The 15105-nt window shown below is 30.2% G+C and overlaps 1 protein-coding gene across 2 annotated transcripts in view; it reads left to right on the forward strand.

Annotated features, from left to right (window-relative positions):
• The window catches only part of jim, a 68663-nt gene extending 54039 nt beyond the window's left edge, over nt 1-14624 (forward strand). For both annotated transcript variants that reach the window (XM_008195282.3, XM_015978398.2), the window contains exon 5: nt 8623-14624. In XM_008195282.3, the coding sequence (XP_008193504.1) occupies nt 8623-8933 (311 nt within the window). In that variant the 3' untranslated portion in view covers nt 8934-14624. The remainder of the gene's footprint in view (nt 1-8622) is intronic.
• Nucleotides 14625-15105: the final 481 nt, after the last annotated feature.

Below are 15105 nucleotides of genomic sequence, written 5' to 3' on the forward strand. Positions count from 1 at the left end.
CATTTTTAGCAAAGAATTTTTAATCTTTACGTCATCATATCTTCATCAATAAAAGACTTAGATTTTTTTTAACATTTTTCTGGTTATCTAGAGCATCGGCCGATGATGTAGTGTCACGGCGGTGCGCGAATTTCCGGACACCCTATACAGATTGTTCCGTCTAAACCCCGCATTAGAAGTATAGGAAGTTCTAATATTGACATATTCTACAGGGATGGTAATTTACGCGTAGAAAACGTTTTTTACGTTTACATGTCGTAAAATGCGTAAAAAACGTAAAATACATAAAATATATAAAATAAACCGATGTTTTTTACGTCAAGTAATTTACGCGCCCATCCCTGTAATATTCATCTAAAATTTCGCACGCAGCCATAATTTCCAACATGGTTGTAACCTCCGGTCTTACCGGAAGAATATATCAACTTTCTTATTTTAAATAGAAAGCTATTAGCTGTTTCAAAACTATATAAACGCCAACGTTGCATTTTCTCTCAAAATTTGCTGTTATAAATTATTCATGCACTTCAAAAAAATAATAGCTAATGTAATTTAATTTTTAATGAGAGATCTAATGAGTAATAACTATTTTACAATTTTATTAATCTTATTTAAAAAACTAATTCGTTAAAATGCGAGGTTGGCATTTTTATAGTTTTGAAACAGTTAACATATTTTTACTATGTTTTTGGATTACACGAGTTATTATTTTAAAGGACTTTCCGTCAGTTTTCCCTATACAGGGTAACCCAGGGGTGTGTCTATAACTTTTTTGGTAATTGAAATATTGTTAGGCTGTTTTTATTATCCGATAAATGGACTTAAAATCCACAAACTTAAAATATTTTTATTATGCACAGGGTGTTGTATACATGGTGGTGAACTCAAGTTATATTTTTTAAATGGAACACTTTATACATTTTTCATAATTGGAATCTTCGCAAAAAACAATGTAACTTCATATAAATAATCTGTTATGGGTCTATCTTTTTTCGTTTTAGAATTATTTAACTTCTCCTTATAAAAAAGACCAATTTTTGAAAAATCCCTGCAAAGTCGCCAATGAATATTTTCCGGCAAATTTGCAACAGAAAAACACAGAACAACAGAATAACTTGTAGTTTTAAAAATGCAAATGCCCTGTTGCAAAATTCTACTATGAACTGAAATAGGATATACTAGTATACAGGCTGATTCTTTTAGGGCCTACATTAGAATTTTTTTAACTTCTAATATAGTTAGAGCCTTAAGATTTTTATACAACCTAAATCGACCATTTTAAGTTCAATTAAACTATTTTCAAAATGGCTGAATTTCTGTAACAACGAGAAATTGGCGCCAACTTTGAAATTTTAAATAGTACCAAATATTTTTATTGCATTTTTGAATACGCCTCTTGAAACTGAGTAAAATGTACCCTAGTTGTTAGTACTTATCTGTCATAGTTTTTGACATATGTCAATTTTTTTATAAAAATTTTCATTTAAAATATTACAGCTCGTGAACCCTTTACAATAAGCGAATCATTCTTTTTGCATTTGTTAGCCAAAGGTTCATAGGGTTTTCTCAAGTCTTTAGGATTATCAGCTGTTAAATTGCAAGGCTACTATGATTTTTTGAAAATGATGATTAAAAATGACTAGAATACAATTTTTTCAGATGGGACGACCCTGTTTTTTCAATGGCAATCGAAATAACATACATTTTTATGTATGTTATGTATGTTATGTATGTAATGTATGTATACCTATCTCTTACAGTTTAAAAAAAATCGCAAAAAACAGAATTTTGGCTCATTATTTTCAATTTTTATTTTTTAATCAAGTAAACTTTTGAAAAATGTGATGAAATTGTGCTATTAATTAAAAGAAATGTTCCATTTGTTCACCATTTCCATTTAAGAAGTTTAAAATTCGATGCCAGATTGACTGAGTTAGTTTACATAATTCACTAAGTTATAACAAACTATAATTGAATATTTTTGTTTTATTACTTATTCGATAATGAACAAGCTAAAAACTAAATAAAACATTTATTATTAACTATAAAAATTATGAAATAAAAGCCGTTTCTTGTGATTTTTTTCAAAGTCACCATAAATATTGATGCCCTTTCGATTGCCGTTAAGAAAATAGGGTCATTCCATTTGAAAAGAATGAGTTATAGCAGTTTTTTGAAAACCATTTTGAAAAAATCATACTAGCCATGAATTTTGACAATTGACAATTTCGAAAATTCCAGAAAACTCTTTACACCTTTTTTTAATCGGTAAGGTACAAAATCGATTTGTGATGTATTTTTGCTGACATTATCGTTTTATCTTTAGAAAAAAAGTCTCGTTTTTATTCAAAGTCTTATTATTACAAATATTTGAAAATATTTTATCCGTTTTTACATCTTTTTTTCGTTAGTCAAAAAAAATTAAAAGCATTTGCAAATCCATTCATACAAGATTAAAAAAATTATCTCTTTTTTTATTGTAACCAAGGCTATAATAATAATATAATGTGCCAAATTGTAGTTGTATTTTGAATTATAAACTTAAACTTAAAAAGTAGTCTTACACACACAAAAAAAAATTCTATGTATGTAGTTTTTCGAGGTAGATATATCATGCAATTTTGCTTAGGTGGAAATAAAAATCTAGCTATTTGATGTTTTCGCTTTCTTGTTTTTATTTAGCGCACATTCATTACTTCGCATTTCAAAACGCATCGACTTTTACAACAGATTTTATTACCGTGGTTTTTCTGATGTAGCTGTTAAATAAATATTGCTACTTTTTAACAGGCCTTAAACGTGCAGAATTACACAGTTATTACCACTTTAGGGAGTTAATGGATTTACCATAAAATTTTAGTAAACATTATATCCTTGATAAATCGTTACTTTTTAAAATGCAGTGTGTTTGTGTTATCCTTTATATCTTCCTGAAGACCTATCTGTTTTTTAAGTGTTTGATTTTATAATCACAATACAACTAAAAACAAACAAAAACAAGACAATAAGTAATTCTTACAAAAAAGCTGATTGAAAAGAATGTAATCTTTGATAATTAAATACATATTACATCTGGTGCAATTTTTCTTGTCAGTCTTGATTGAAGAAGAATGTATGAAACAGTAAACTTACTTTTTATTTTATTGCAGTTATAATTGCTTACGTAAGGCAAAAAATATGATTACATTCCAGTGGTTTATTAAATCGATGTGAATAATAATAATTTCTCTGGTTTAAGGCAACGTTTAATATTACCTGTGACTGATTCATTGATTCCCAGTTACCCAATATTTAAAATTGAAATTAGAGAAAATCATTTTTCTAATGTAGTTATGCACGAATGTGGACAAGTAAACTGATATGAATTAGCATTTAACGATTTTTAATGCGTTTCCAATGCAAATTTAATAACAGTTATTTATGTATTAAGGGCATAATATTCTTTAAGATACCCAGAGGGAATAGTTAGGTGTTTTTACGCGAGATCTACACCTATAATCTTTAATTATATCCGTGGTGCACACAAGATTTATTTTATTTTTCCTTTAATTACAGATTTTTTCCAATTTAAACCACACAGGTAATAAAAACAGCGCTTCCTTATATCTCCAAGTTCACTTAACAAATTATTTATAATTTTTTAGCCATTCCATTTTTATTCCCGTATATTTGTTTCTCGTATCGTAATCCACTATAATATAAAAAAAACAATATAAAAACATATGAATTTTAGACCCATTTCGGGATTTCTTCTTGACAAAAATTCGGGAAATAAGTAGTTCTCAGGCTGGTAAAACTTTTAAAAAGCATAATCTGAAATATAAATTCTCGGATTTTCTTGAAAAACTTAGTCTTTCACTTCTTCTTCAACCATATTGGTAGTGTATTGTAAAATTGGAGCTGTACGCATACTTATTGGTAAAAGCTTGCAATGTGTTTAAATATAGTTTTTCATAAATGTATTACATTACTTTCATTTTAACTTTAGATTTTTAGTCTTTTCGTGGTACGCTTATGGTTAACGTTTAAAAAATTTTAATTTATGACACCGCCAAGAAATAAAATATGATTTATAATAATAGCCCGGCGCATCCACCATTTTTGGTTCTCGTTCAATTAAATTTCTAATCAAAATTGTTTTAAATTAATAACATGAAAAATAAAATACGCGTATAAATAGAAGTCTTTACTCTAGGCAATCTAACCAACTTAGTTTCAGATTCATAGCCCACTTTATTTAGAATTTTAGTGATAATAAAGTTATTGGTGCAATAAAACAATAATTTTTACGGAGGTCACAATTTGAGAAGAACACTAGGCAACGATTGACTAAAAATACATATTAAAAATTAATAGTTATTTATTATGGAAAACGATAAAATTTTATTTTATCTTCCGAGAGTGGTTTTAGCCTGAAGACGTAGACCGAAACGCTTGGAAAGATATTGGTGAATATTAACATCGTGGACAAACAACACAAAATTTTATTCCATCAACCAATATTTCGATTGATTTACGTAGTTACTTTAATGAGCAATTATAAACATAAAAAAATCAACAATAAAAAAGACGTCAAAAACAAAAAAGAAACAATGGTGTGAACCATATTTCTCTAGGCGACCAAATTTCATTTTACCAAAAAGTAAAGAATGAATAAAATACCATTTTACCGTTTACAACGGAATAAAAATACATTTATCTACTAAAATTGTTTGAATTTAGTTTTAAAGCTATTTCGAGGTATGCAGTCTTTTTCACAAAAAAACGTACTATTAGTGAGGTATGGTGGCGGTCAGCTTGATTTGCGTGTGCGTCATCAATTTCATTTTTTCATTACCAACACAAAGCTGTAAAAAAATTATCAAAAACAATGCAAATTTAAACTAAGGGGTATCTAAAGGTGGTATCCTTGAACATTAATTTACATGTGCACTTCGACAACACCGTCAATTGTCACGAATTTGTCAACCTGACATTGACAGTAAATTATAGTCGTTGTCGCATGGTTGTCTAAAGTGTTATCGGTGTTAATCGCAAGTATTTTCCGTTTGTTTATTGTGTTTTGTGATTTGCGTTTCGTTAGGTTTTTGATTCTGCGTTTATTAGTTCTTGTTTTGTGAATCTGTATTTTTTGTAACAAATCATAATTTAAACACTTCGTAAGCTCAAAAGATATTTGATAGTTTGTCACCGCTATGACCCTGCTATGTAAACGTAGTGACAGAAATGTCAGATGACGCACACGCAAATGGAGCTGAGCGCTACCATACTTTAGTAACTAACTGAAGGTAAATCTTACCCAAGATTTTAATTTTGAATGCGTATTTCAGTGCTTTAGTAGAAATTAGATTAAATTCCCAGCTTTCTGGCCACACCGTACGCTAGGATGTTAAATACGCATGTCTTTATTATTGTCGTTGAAAAATAGGAATCTGCTTTTGATTTTTTGGTGATTTTTTTATTGTTCCTTAAAATGATGCAATAAATATCCACAGCACTCATGTTTCAGATAAAATAATTACAGCGCCACCAAAACACAGTCAAAAACTGGTCGCAGAAAGTGGCAAAATTGGGTGATATCCCGCGAAAAAATTAGGTTAGAAAAATAAGGAAACTAACCCTTTAAAAGTAACTCGTCACATTTCCTTCGGTAAAGCTTTTAAACTTAGTTAATACCGGGCAGTAGTGAGGAAGTTTTGGTTAAATTATCTTATCCTATCCAGTATGATCCATTTAATAATACTATCATACTAGTCATTTAATCATAGCACTAATCACATCTTTTTAATGAAGTCTTATTCCCAGTCACTTAACAGTCTTTCGCCCGATATTTCAGTTGACGGTTAAACCAAAAATGTTTTGGTTAGCAATCTATTTTTTGGCTTGGCGTATTTCCTTGCTTGGTTATGAATTACCAAATCTTTATCGAAGTCGGGTTACTAACTTTTTTCAGGGTTAGTCATATTCATACGCAATGTTTTTGTTTTTCTAACCAAATTTTTTCCAAAATATCAAGCAATTTTGTCACTTTCTGTAATTCATTTTTGCCTTTTTAACGTCAACAACGCATGCGCATTTAAAATGCTAGCGCAAGTTTTTCCCAAAAACTCAGAATTTAACCCAATTTCTGTTAAAACAATGAAATACACATTCTGGGTTAAATTTTAGGTAAGATTTACCGATGGTTAGTTACCATATATTCTAACCAAGCACTGATGCTGGTATGCTAAAAAAAAGTTTTGCTCTATTAATTTTTTAGCTCCATTTAACGTAAGGAAAACCTTTGACAGAAAAAGGGCATTAGCTATTTTTTACATCAACAGGTAGAAAATGCGTAATAGAATTATTATTCTGCAAAAATTTCATTTGAAAAACTGTTAGAAATTGATTAAAATTCATTTTTACAAAGTAATTGACCACTTTGATATTATTTTGTTGAAAAAGTGTGCTGCAATTTCAAAATGCAAATTAAAAGTCAACGACGAATATCTTCCAAAATCTAATTAGGCATTTTGATGTATTACTTCAAAATACACTTATGGGCTAAAAATCATTAATGTTGAATTATAGTAAACTTAGTTTACTGTAGTCGTACTTAGTATAGTACTATAGTTGTTTACTTAGTTTTTATAGTAGTACTTAGTTTGTAAACTAGTTGGTTAGTTTATAAACTAACCGGCTAATGTCTAAACTTGGCTAGTTTGTAAACTAGCTGGTTAGTTTATAAACTAACCAAACCGTTATTTTTAATAGAAAACGCAGTTTCCGCTAAAATTTAATTTCGTTACAAAATGAAATAAATAAAATAGTTCAATAGTTTATGAACTATCCAAGGGCATTCGATAGCTAATACGAAAACCATATTTTTTCGTAACACAAAATATACAATGCTTTAGCTAATGTTGACGAACTAATTATTTGCTGACTAACTTAGAAAAGAAAATGAGGTTATGAGATCTTTTTATTTTTGATTACCGAGTTACATGTATAAACTAATTAAAACATTGGTTGTTTTATCTAGTTTATAAACCAACCAACCATCTAACTTGGACTTCTATTTTCAAGTAGCTATTTTAGTTGAAACTGCGTTTTGTATGAAAATAGCCAACGGTTTGTTTAGTTTACAAACAGCTAATATACAAACTAGCCAAGATTTTCCACTATGGGGATCTCAGTTATTATAAGAGATACAAGGTCGGTGAAATTAGGGCAAAGTTGTGCATTTTTATGCTGAACAATTATCTGAAAAAGAAATTTAATGTGTCGTTTTTAGTTTTTAAATAATTGTAAAAAACAGAAATTTGCAATTTTTGTTTTTATTTTTTCAATCAAAAACCAAAAGAACTAGACATTTTTAACTAGGACCTTCTTAAATCCATTTTCTACAAGGAATTTAAATCTGGCATCAAATTTTCCAAGGCGTTCTTGATGTCACAGTTACAACACTCAAATTTGGTTTTGCTTATGGGTGTCATATTTGCTTTTTATAATTTTAAAAATTGTTTTTATTTCTGATTACAACGATGAATCTCATGATATGATCGAGTGTTACATACTGATCAAAATGGAAAAAAGCACTTTTGCGAAGAGTGCTTGGGAAAAAAACACCAATTTTGTTTTTAAACAAACAAAATTTTGGAAGTCTCATTGAATTTGGATTTGGAAGGCTCACATTTCGGCCAAACTTACTTATTTAAAAACTAAACGACATCATAAGCTAGAAGTTTATTTTTTGCAAAACAAAACAAGACAAAAATTCTGCTTGCATATTTAATAGAACTGTCAAAAGTTAGTTTGTTAAAAAAAATTGGCGTTTTTTCCAGAGCACTCTTTGCAAAAACGCTTTTTTCTTAATTTTAATCAGCATATAAGATTCGACCATATTATGTGATACATCGTTGTAATCAGGAATAAAAAGACTATTAAAAATACAAGTATTAAATATGGCGTTCATAAGAAAAACCCAAAGTTGTGTGTTGTAATTATGACATCAAGAACACCTTGGAAAAGGCGATGACAGATTTAGATTTCTTGTAAAAAAGTGCCTGAAGAATGTCTCACTTAATAATGTTTAGTTCTCTTAGTTTTCGCTTGCTTAAAAAAATAAAAACGAAAATTATAAATTTTTTATTTTTTTCCTCAAAATGCGCAACTTTGCCCTAACTTAACCGACCTCGTACTCTTATAATAACTGAGATCCCCATGGTGGAGCTCGAAAAACGGACACCCTGTATACAATAAAATCACCTACGGTTTTTCTAGAGGTGTTTGGAGAATGAGAATAAAACTGGACGAAGGTAAAAAGATGTTTCTTTTAAACGGATCAGAAAACAGTTTTAATTTTGGTACAACAAGCAAAACTATTCGTATGTATCTGTTTTAGTGATCGGTAATTCCTATTTTTGAGTTATTAAAAAAAGTTTTATTAAACATCGCTAAAAAACACAAAAACAGTTTAATTTTTCTGCAGAAAACTTAATTACATTTTTCGAAAAGCAACCTCGATATCGTACAGCAAAGCTACGAGTATATTAGCTTTTGGGCAAACACAGAGCGTTTATTAATTTCCGCGGTCTCTTTTATCCACCCAATCCTACATTTGTTGTGTTTTTGGTGTTTCAGGTGACCGACCATTCTGTTGCCCGATGCCCAACTGCCGGCGCCGCTTCGCCACCGAGCCCGAGGTCAAGAAGCACATCGACAACCACATGAACCCGCATGCTGCGAAGACGCGCCGCGACTCCACCGGCTCCGACGGCAAGCTGACAGCCAATGGGATGCTGCCACGCGGCCTCACCCCCACCACCGTGGTCAAGCCCGAGCTGTACTTCCCCCAGTGTTACGCGCCCAGCTTCAACCCTCCAACCAGCGTAGCCCAGTTCCAGGCTGCGAACCCGGAATTCAAGCCGCCCAACGCGCTGCCGACCCAGTGACTAACGGCGAGCTGGCAACTGGGTCCGTGTATTGGGTGACCCTTTGCCAGTCTATGGACTGAACCCGACACTTAGTTGCAGGCTTAACGGACTCATCCGCTAGTTAAGTTATATATTTATTGGTGATTTCAATGAAATATCGACGAGATATTTTGCTGAGTGATTATCACATGGTGCTGAGAACCACTACACTGGTTCACTGTAACATACGGAATGTAGCACTTAACGCGATAAGTATACATACTATAAATATATGTAAAATGTAAAAGTATTTTAAATTTTATCCAGACGTGTCCTGTTCACATAGTGGCAATACTTTTAAGAACAAAGTACTTTCATAAGGACAGTCTGGGACCTGGCCGACGACTTACTTACACGATTTTAGACACGTTGAATTTTGTAGAAAAATCATTCATACTTGAATCGCTTATTTAAGAAAAAATAAGAGATTTTGGTACAAGAATTATATTTACACAACTTGAAACAACCGAAAATTTTTAGTCTTTAAATTAGCGTCATTTTTTAGCAACTTTTTTCAAATTGACCGCCTCTGGGAATCTTAACTTTCGTTTTTTGTCTGAGCTCAGAATTCACATTTTCCCGTTTTTTTTTTCTAAAATGCAAAAATACCTAGATGATGCAACAGAGACAAACTTATCAGCAGAATTTTAACGTTTTAATGTTAAGACTCCTACGCCTCTTGTAGTGAATTCCTAAATTTTAATTTGAAGAAGGAATACTTCATTTTTCAGAGCTGAATACAAAATTTTGCCCTTTTTTAAAATCTTATAGGAAGGCTGTACTTTCAAAGAACAGTGTTTTTGCATTTTTTGGACTAAACTAGAGCATAATTTGAAAGTTTCTGTGTAAGAAAAACTTTTTGCGTTAAATTGAATTCCAGCAACAAGTTTAGAGCCATAAAACCTACCAATTTGAAGAGACAGTCATTATGAAAATTGATAGTAGTTGATAAAGTTAGAACCGACCATATATTACAAATTAAAATAAAAATGTTGAATTTCCAAGGCATATTTTGAGTACAAACTCGGGATTAAGTTCAATACTCAAATATATGGTTCTTCGGGCCGGATATAATTAATTTGAAAAGTGAGCAAAATCTCGTTGACACAATTTAACCTAATCTATTTTACCCTTGCTATAGTCACAGTTTTGGTAATTTTTCTTAAATTCTGAACGAACTATATAACTTACATCTCCAGTTAATAGCAATAAATTTTTTGTACATACCTAATAATTTTTACAAAAAAAAACATTTTTTTTAGTTTTGTTGTTTTGTTCTTAGATCACCGCCTTCTTATCATAAGTATTTCGTGTAAACGGTTATTGCTATTCTGCAAATTAATTAATTAATTAATTAAACACAATTAATATATACTGAGAAGTAAGGGTACAACCAGATAAGATACAGAAGGACTAGATGAGATCTTCAAGTTAAACACTTTAGTTCCATTAAATGAATGTTTAAAAAAATGCCATAGACTGCAGCGCCAACGCTAAAAAAATGTCCAGGCGAAAAAAGAATTATTTTTTTTAATGTCAACCACATATTCAAATTTTTAAAAAAGTTTTCTAAAAAACGCGAGATTTTTCTCATTTTCTGAAAAATTAATAAACACTTGTACACTTTGAAACCTCACATTTGCCATTTTTGTTCAACATTGTTTTTGACAAAATTGAATACTAATTAAAACATGTTTTATTTTGAGCACTGTTTTTGGTTAGAGAATTCAGTCTAAGCTAAAGCATTTTGATTCAATTTTTGTTTATACCTTATACAGAGTGATTTTTTTAAAACGGAAAGCGCTGTAGAATTTTTATTTATGGTCCATCTTCAAAAATTAAAAAATACATGGCTTTTAATAATTTAATGCTGATGCTTAAAAAAATTGGGCTGTATTCAATAATCCTATATCAAATTGCGACTTATAATTTCTTTTTCGTAATTTGGAAAGTATTAGTTTTTAGTTTTTTTTTTAATACAAAATTATGTAATTACTAAAAATTGTTGTTTATTAAAACTTGAGAAATAAAGGAAATGTTATTAAAATCTAGTTGCATGATGTTAATGAAACATTTTGACGTTAAAAATAATATTGTTACAAGTAAACTCTTTCTTTAAAATGAATGATTTTAATTACTTAACGAATATGTTGAAAGTATATTTGAGAAAATATTAACAATAGTTTCTTTTATTTGCTACTTTTTGACATAACAACAACAGCATTGCTTTTTTGACACCAAACAACTAGGTTTTATTAACTTTTATAAAAAAAAATAAATTCAATGATTTATTAAATTAATAAAATTAGTAAATTAGAAAATAGCACTTGTTTGAAGTTTGAACCAAAAAAATGAATATCTTTCAAATTACAAAAAATATATAGGTTTTTATTTAAAATAAGAAAGTTGAATATATCACAAAATTGACTCTTTGACATTTAGAAAAAAATTAAAAGCATCAGCATTTTTTAATCAGGCCATAAATAATAACTCTACAGCGCCTACAGTTCTTTAAATATCACCCTGTAACTCGTTTTATATCCAGAATGGAATAACAATGACAGACTCAATCACATTTTACTAAGGTAAGACAAAAAAAGACTTGTGTTTTATCATAGGTTAATAAAAAAACAACTTCGATAATTAATAATTGTTGTGAAATGACTTGTGAAATAAGAAATAATGAAAATTGAAAACCAAAATATCAATTGTTAAAAAATAAACAATTTCTAATGAAGTGCTTTGAATGAAAACATCAGGGGACAAAGTGGGTTTTTTTAATTTTGTTTATTATTTTAATAGATACCATGCATTCAATTAAGTTTCTGATCAAAGTGACCTGTGAGTTTAAAATTAAGTTGGCAATAATGAAGAATGTAGAGATTGTAAGATATGTCAGATTCCATATTATATTATTTTCTGACTCCTTTTTGTTAATTTTTCAGAAACTTAATTGACATTACGGATGTTGAAAATTATGCAGTGTTCGAACTTTCTCTTTGACATCCCTAAAAATGCAACTGTCTTTTCAAAAATTATGGAACCATTTTACTAAAGTCTAGTAGTTGACGCTTCAATTTTTATTAATTAATTTTTGTTTACGATTTATTAAATAATAAAAACACGTTCACTTTTAACTGAAAAGGTGGCGCTATACCTTGTTGAGGTACATGTGACTTTATGCGTCAACTTTTCAAAATCGTCCCAAAACTAAAACACAAAACGTGTTTTATTAAAAACTAATAATTCTTTCGACATTTTAATGTAAGAAAACTAAGAAACAAATTTTCAAATAAAGGATTACTGTTTTGTTTTTGCCTTGGTGGTGGCGACATCTGTCAGCAGTTGTTTGAAATGGACCTTTGTACTGTCGTATATTGACAGATTTAGCGAGAAATCGTAACACCACCATCGCATTAAAACATGACTTCGTACCAAATTTAAAAAAATATTATTTAAAAATGTTGAGTCACAAAAAAATCAAAGAAATTAATTCGAAAATTTTTCTACATAATTCAGTCCGTCCTCAGAAATCCTGGAAGTAAATCGTGCGCCAGCTCTCAGTCTAGCATAACTTTATTGTTGTAGTTAGATTTTACTCTTATGTGATCTCTTTAATGTAAATTGGCAAGAGAGAGTTATAGAACTGTTTGACGGGTTCTAACTACAGTTTTGCGCAACGCAGATCCTCTTCACTTCTCCAGCAACAACAGAAATTTTCGTTAATATTTATACATCAATCATTACGTTAAAACTGAATTTTTTACAGATTTAAATGTTATAAACACACACTAATAATAGGGGTGATGGTGTGAAAAATCATTCTTTATATGATCTACAGTTTTTATAAACATATATTCTATATATACATTAAGAGGTAAAACTTTTTATAGACGGTCTACACACCTAATTTGAGTCAGACTCAGACACTGCTTCACCTTGCACAAACGGAGTCGAATTGTGGTTGTTTTATGCACCGGGCGACCAGAGGGCGCCGTCCTCGGTCACGTGGTTCACATTGTTTTAATTTAGGTCCCGTCAAAACCTAAACTAATGACCAAATCGTTTTGTAAATGTATTTGTTTATATAGATTATTTGTATACGATTACTTTAGTGAAAAAGATATATTGAACCGTTTAGGATTTGAAAGTGGTGTGCAGGCCTACCTTTTTTAATTGTATATGACATTGAACAAGGCTGTAGCAGCCGATTTTGTTGAGCTACAAGACTTATATAAAACGTGATAGCATTTAATTAGTTGTAAGCCTTTTTATGTATATAATTCAATTTTTAAATCATTTTTACTAAAATGTGTTACACCTACTGTAATAATGTAAAGAGATAAGACGAGATTAAGTGATTGTGTGATATCCCAGTTGGGTCACTTTTGTTAACTATACTCTACCTACAAGTTTCACAAGTTATAACCGTTTTTCGAACCGACTCCATCAGCCAATCATCTCATTTATTCACCAATCATCGACGACAAGACTGACCGAGGGCGGGAAAGTGTCGCTTTCCGCCCAAGGGCTGAAATGACAATTTTCGTTTGCATTTTTGGTTTACAGCATTCCCGGACCTTTATCTGTTCAGCAGATACATTCCAGTTCAGTCGGTTCGAAAGCGGGTGAAAAAATCTGGTGTTAGTTTTAATTTGCCGGCGTGCAACTGCAATAATTTAACTTCCATTTCGCTAGATCGTAGTTTAACTACTCTAAAATACTCATATATTTATGTAGTAATAAGAAATATTGTACTAAGTGCAGCTAAATCCTTGGAAAACTAAAGTTTTAGTAAATCTGCCTCCGTGCTGAGATCTCTTAGAGTGGAAATGGTGTAGAACTATTTGTTAAGTGCCATAGTCTAATAACTATTGTAAGGGTTTTGTTTGTTATGTTTTGTTGCTCATTTACACTGCATTTTAGTATTTTTCGTGACTCACTTTTGTGTTTCCTTAATAGTGAGACTGATGATGCGAGAATATTCGTTTTAATTAATTTGCCAAGTGATAATCAAAATTCAAACCTTAGTAATTCTAAGATTGCAGAACTATTAAATCAGTAGGAACAGATACAACCAAAAGACTGGGATATTAATGAACAGGGTTTTTAAATTGTCTTGTAAATGTTTTTATTTAGTCAGAGTGTTTGGACAATGCGCGTTTTTGGTGTTTCAAAGCGCCCTCTTTCTGTTCGTAAGACAATCTTTAAAGAATCAAACGTTATGTTTATCTTATAGGTTTTGATTTAGAATTTCATTCAAGAGAAATGTGTTTTTTTTTTCAAGTATTATTCAGTTGACGATCCTATAAGATAAACATAAACTACTCAAAAGTTTATCCAGTGGTATATATGTGTTTATAAATCGGAACTATTTTGCGTCCAACGTACTTTGAATAAGAGAATCATTTCAATTTTTTTACTACAGCTACTCAACAGTAACCTCAATAATGCCATTACACAATGACAGTTACTAAATGCTCAACCAATGTACAATAGTCGTATTTTTTTTAAACACATGCAATACAAGTATTTGCTCAAAAGTACAAATACTGTAAATAATAGATACCGGAATTGTTTTATATTATAAATATATTCTAATAGAAATATATGAATTGATTCTCTTTGTATTGCATATTAAATAAATATGAATGTATTTGTTAAACCCAATCTTGTTTTTTTCAACCCGACCTCAATAACAAGCTAGATCGCTTCCTCATTCCACTCCAGTGTGCAATTTTTCTAACCGCAGGCGGTTGCTTTATTGAATTGACGAATGTGATGCCATTTTTGTTACTTTTATCGCTTGGTCAAATTTTTAAAAAATTTATATTTCGACGAACGATTTTTTTTCAGTTTTTTGACAACTTTACGAAAATTTGAAGCTCTAAACTAATTTTGTTAACTTCTACAGTTATCATATTTTTTTAATGTTTTTATGTTTCACACTAAGTAATATGGTTTTCCAACACAGTGATGAATAATTATTTTTAATTTGCAGTTTTTTAATTTAAAAAAAAACAAAAGTAACAAAAACATCAAAATTTGTAATTTTGTCTAGACTAGAGTTCCTATATTGACTGAATGTCAATTTTCGAAATTTTGTTTCATATACGTCGGTTGGAATGTATAAAAAAACAAATTGGGATAG

The sequence above is a fragment of the Tribolium castaneum genome, chromosome 1 (assembly GCF_031307605.1).
Source record: "Tribolium castaneum strain GA2 chromosome 1, icTriCast1.1, whole genome shotgun sequence".
Lineage (NCBI taxonomy): Eukaryota > Metazoa > Arthropoda > Insecta > Coleoptera > Tenebrionidae > Tribolium > Tribolium castaneum.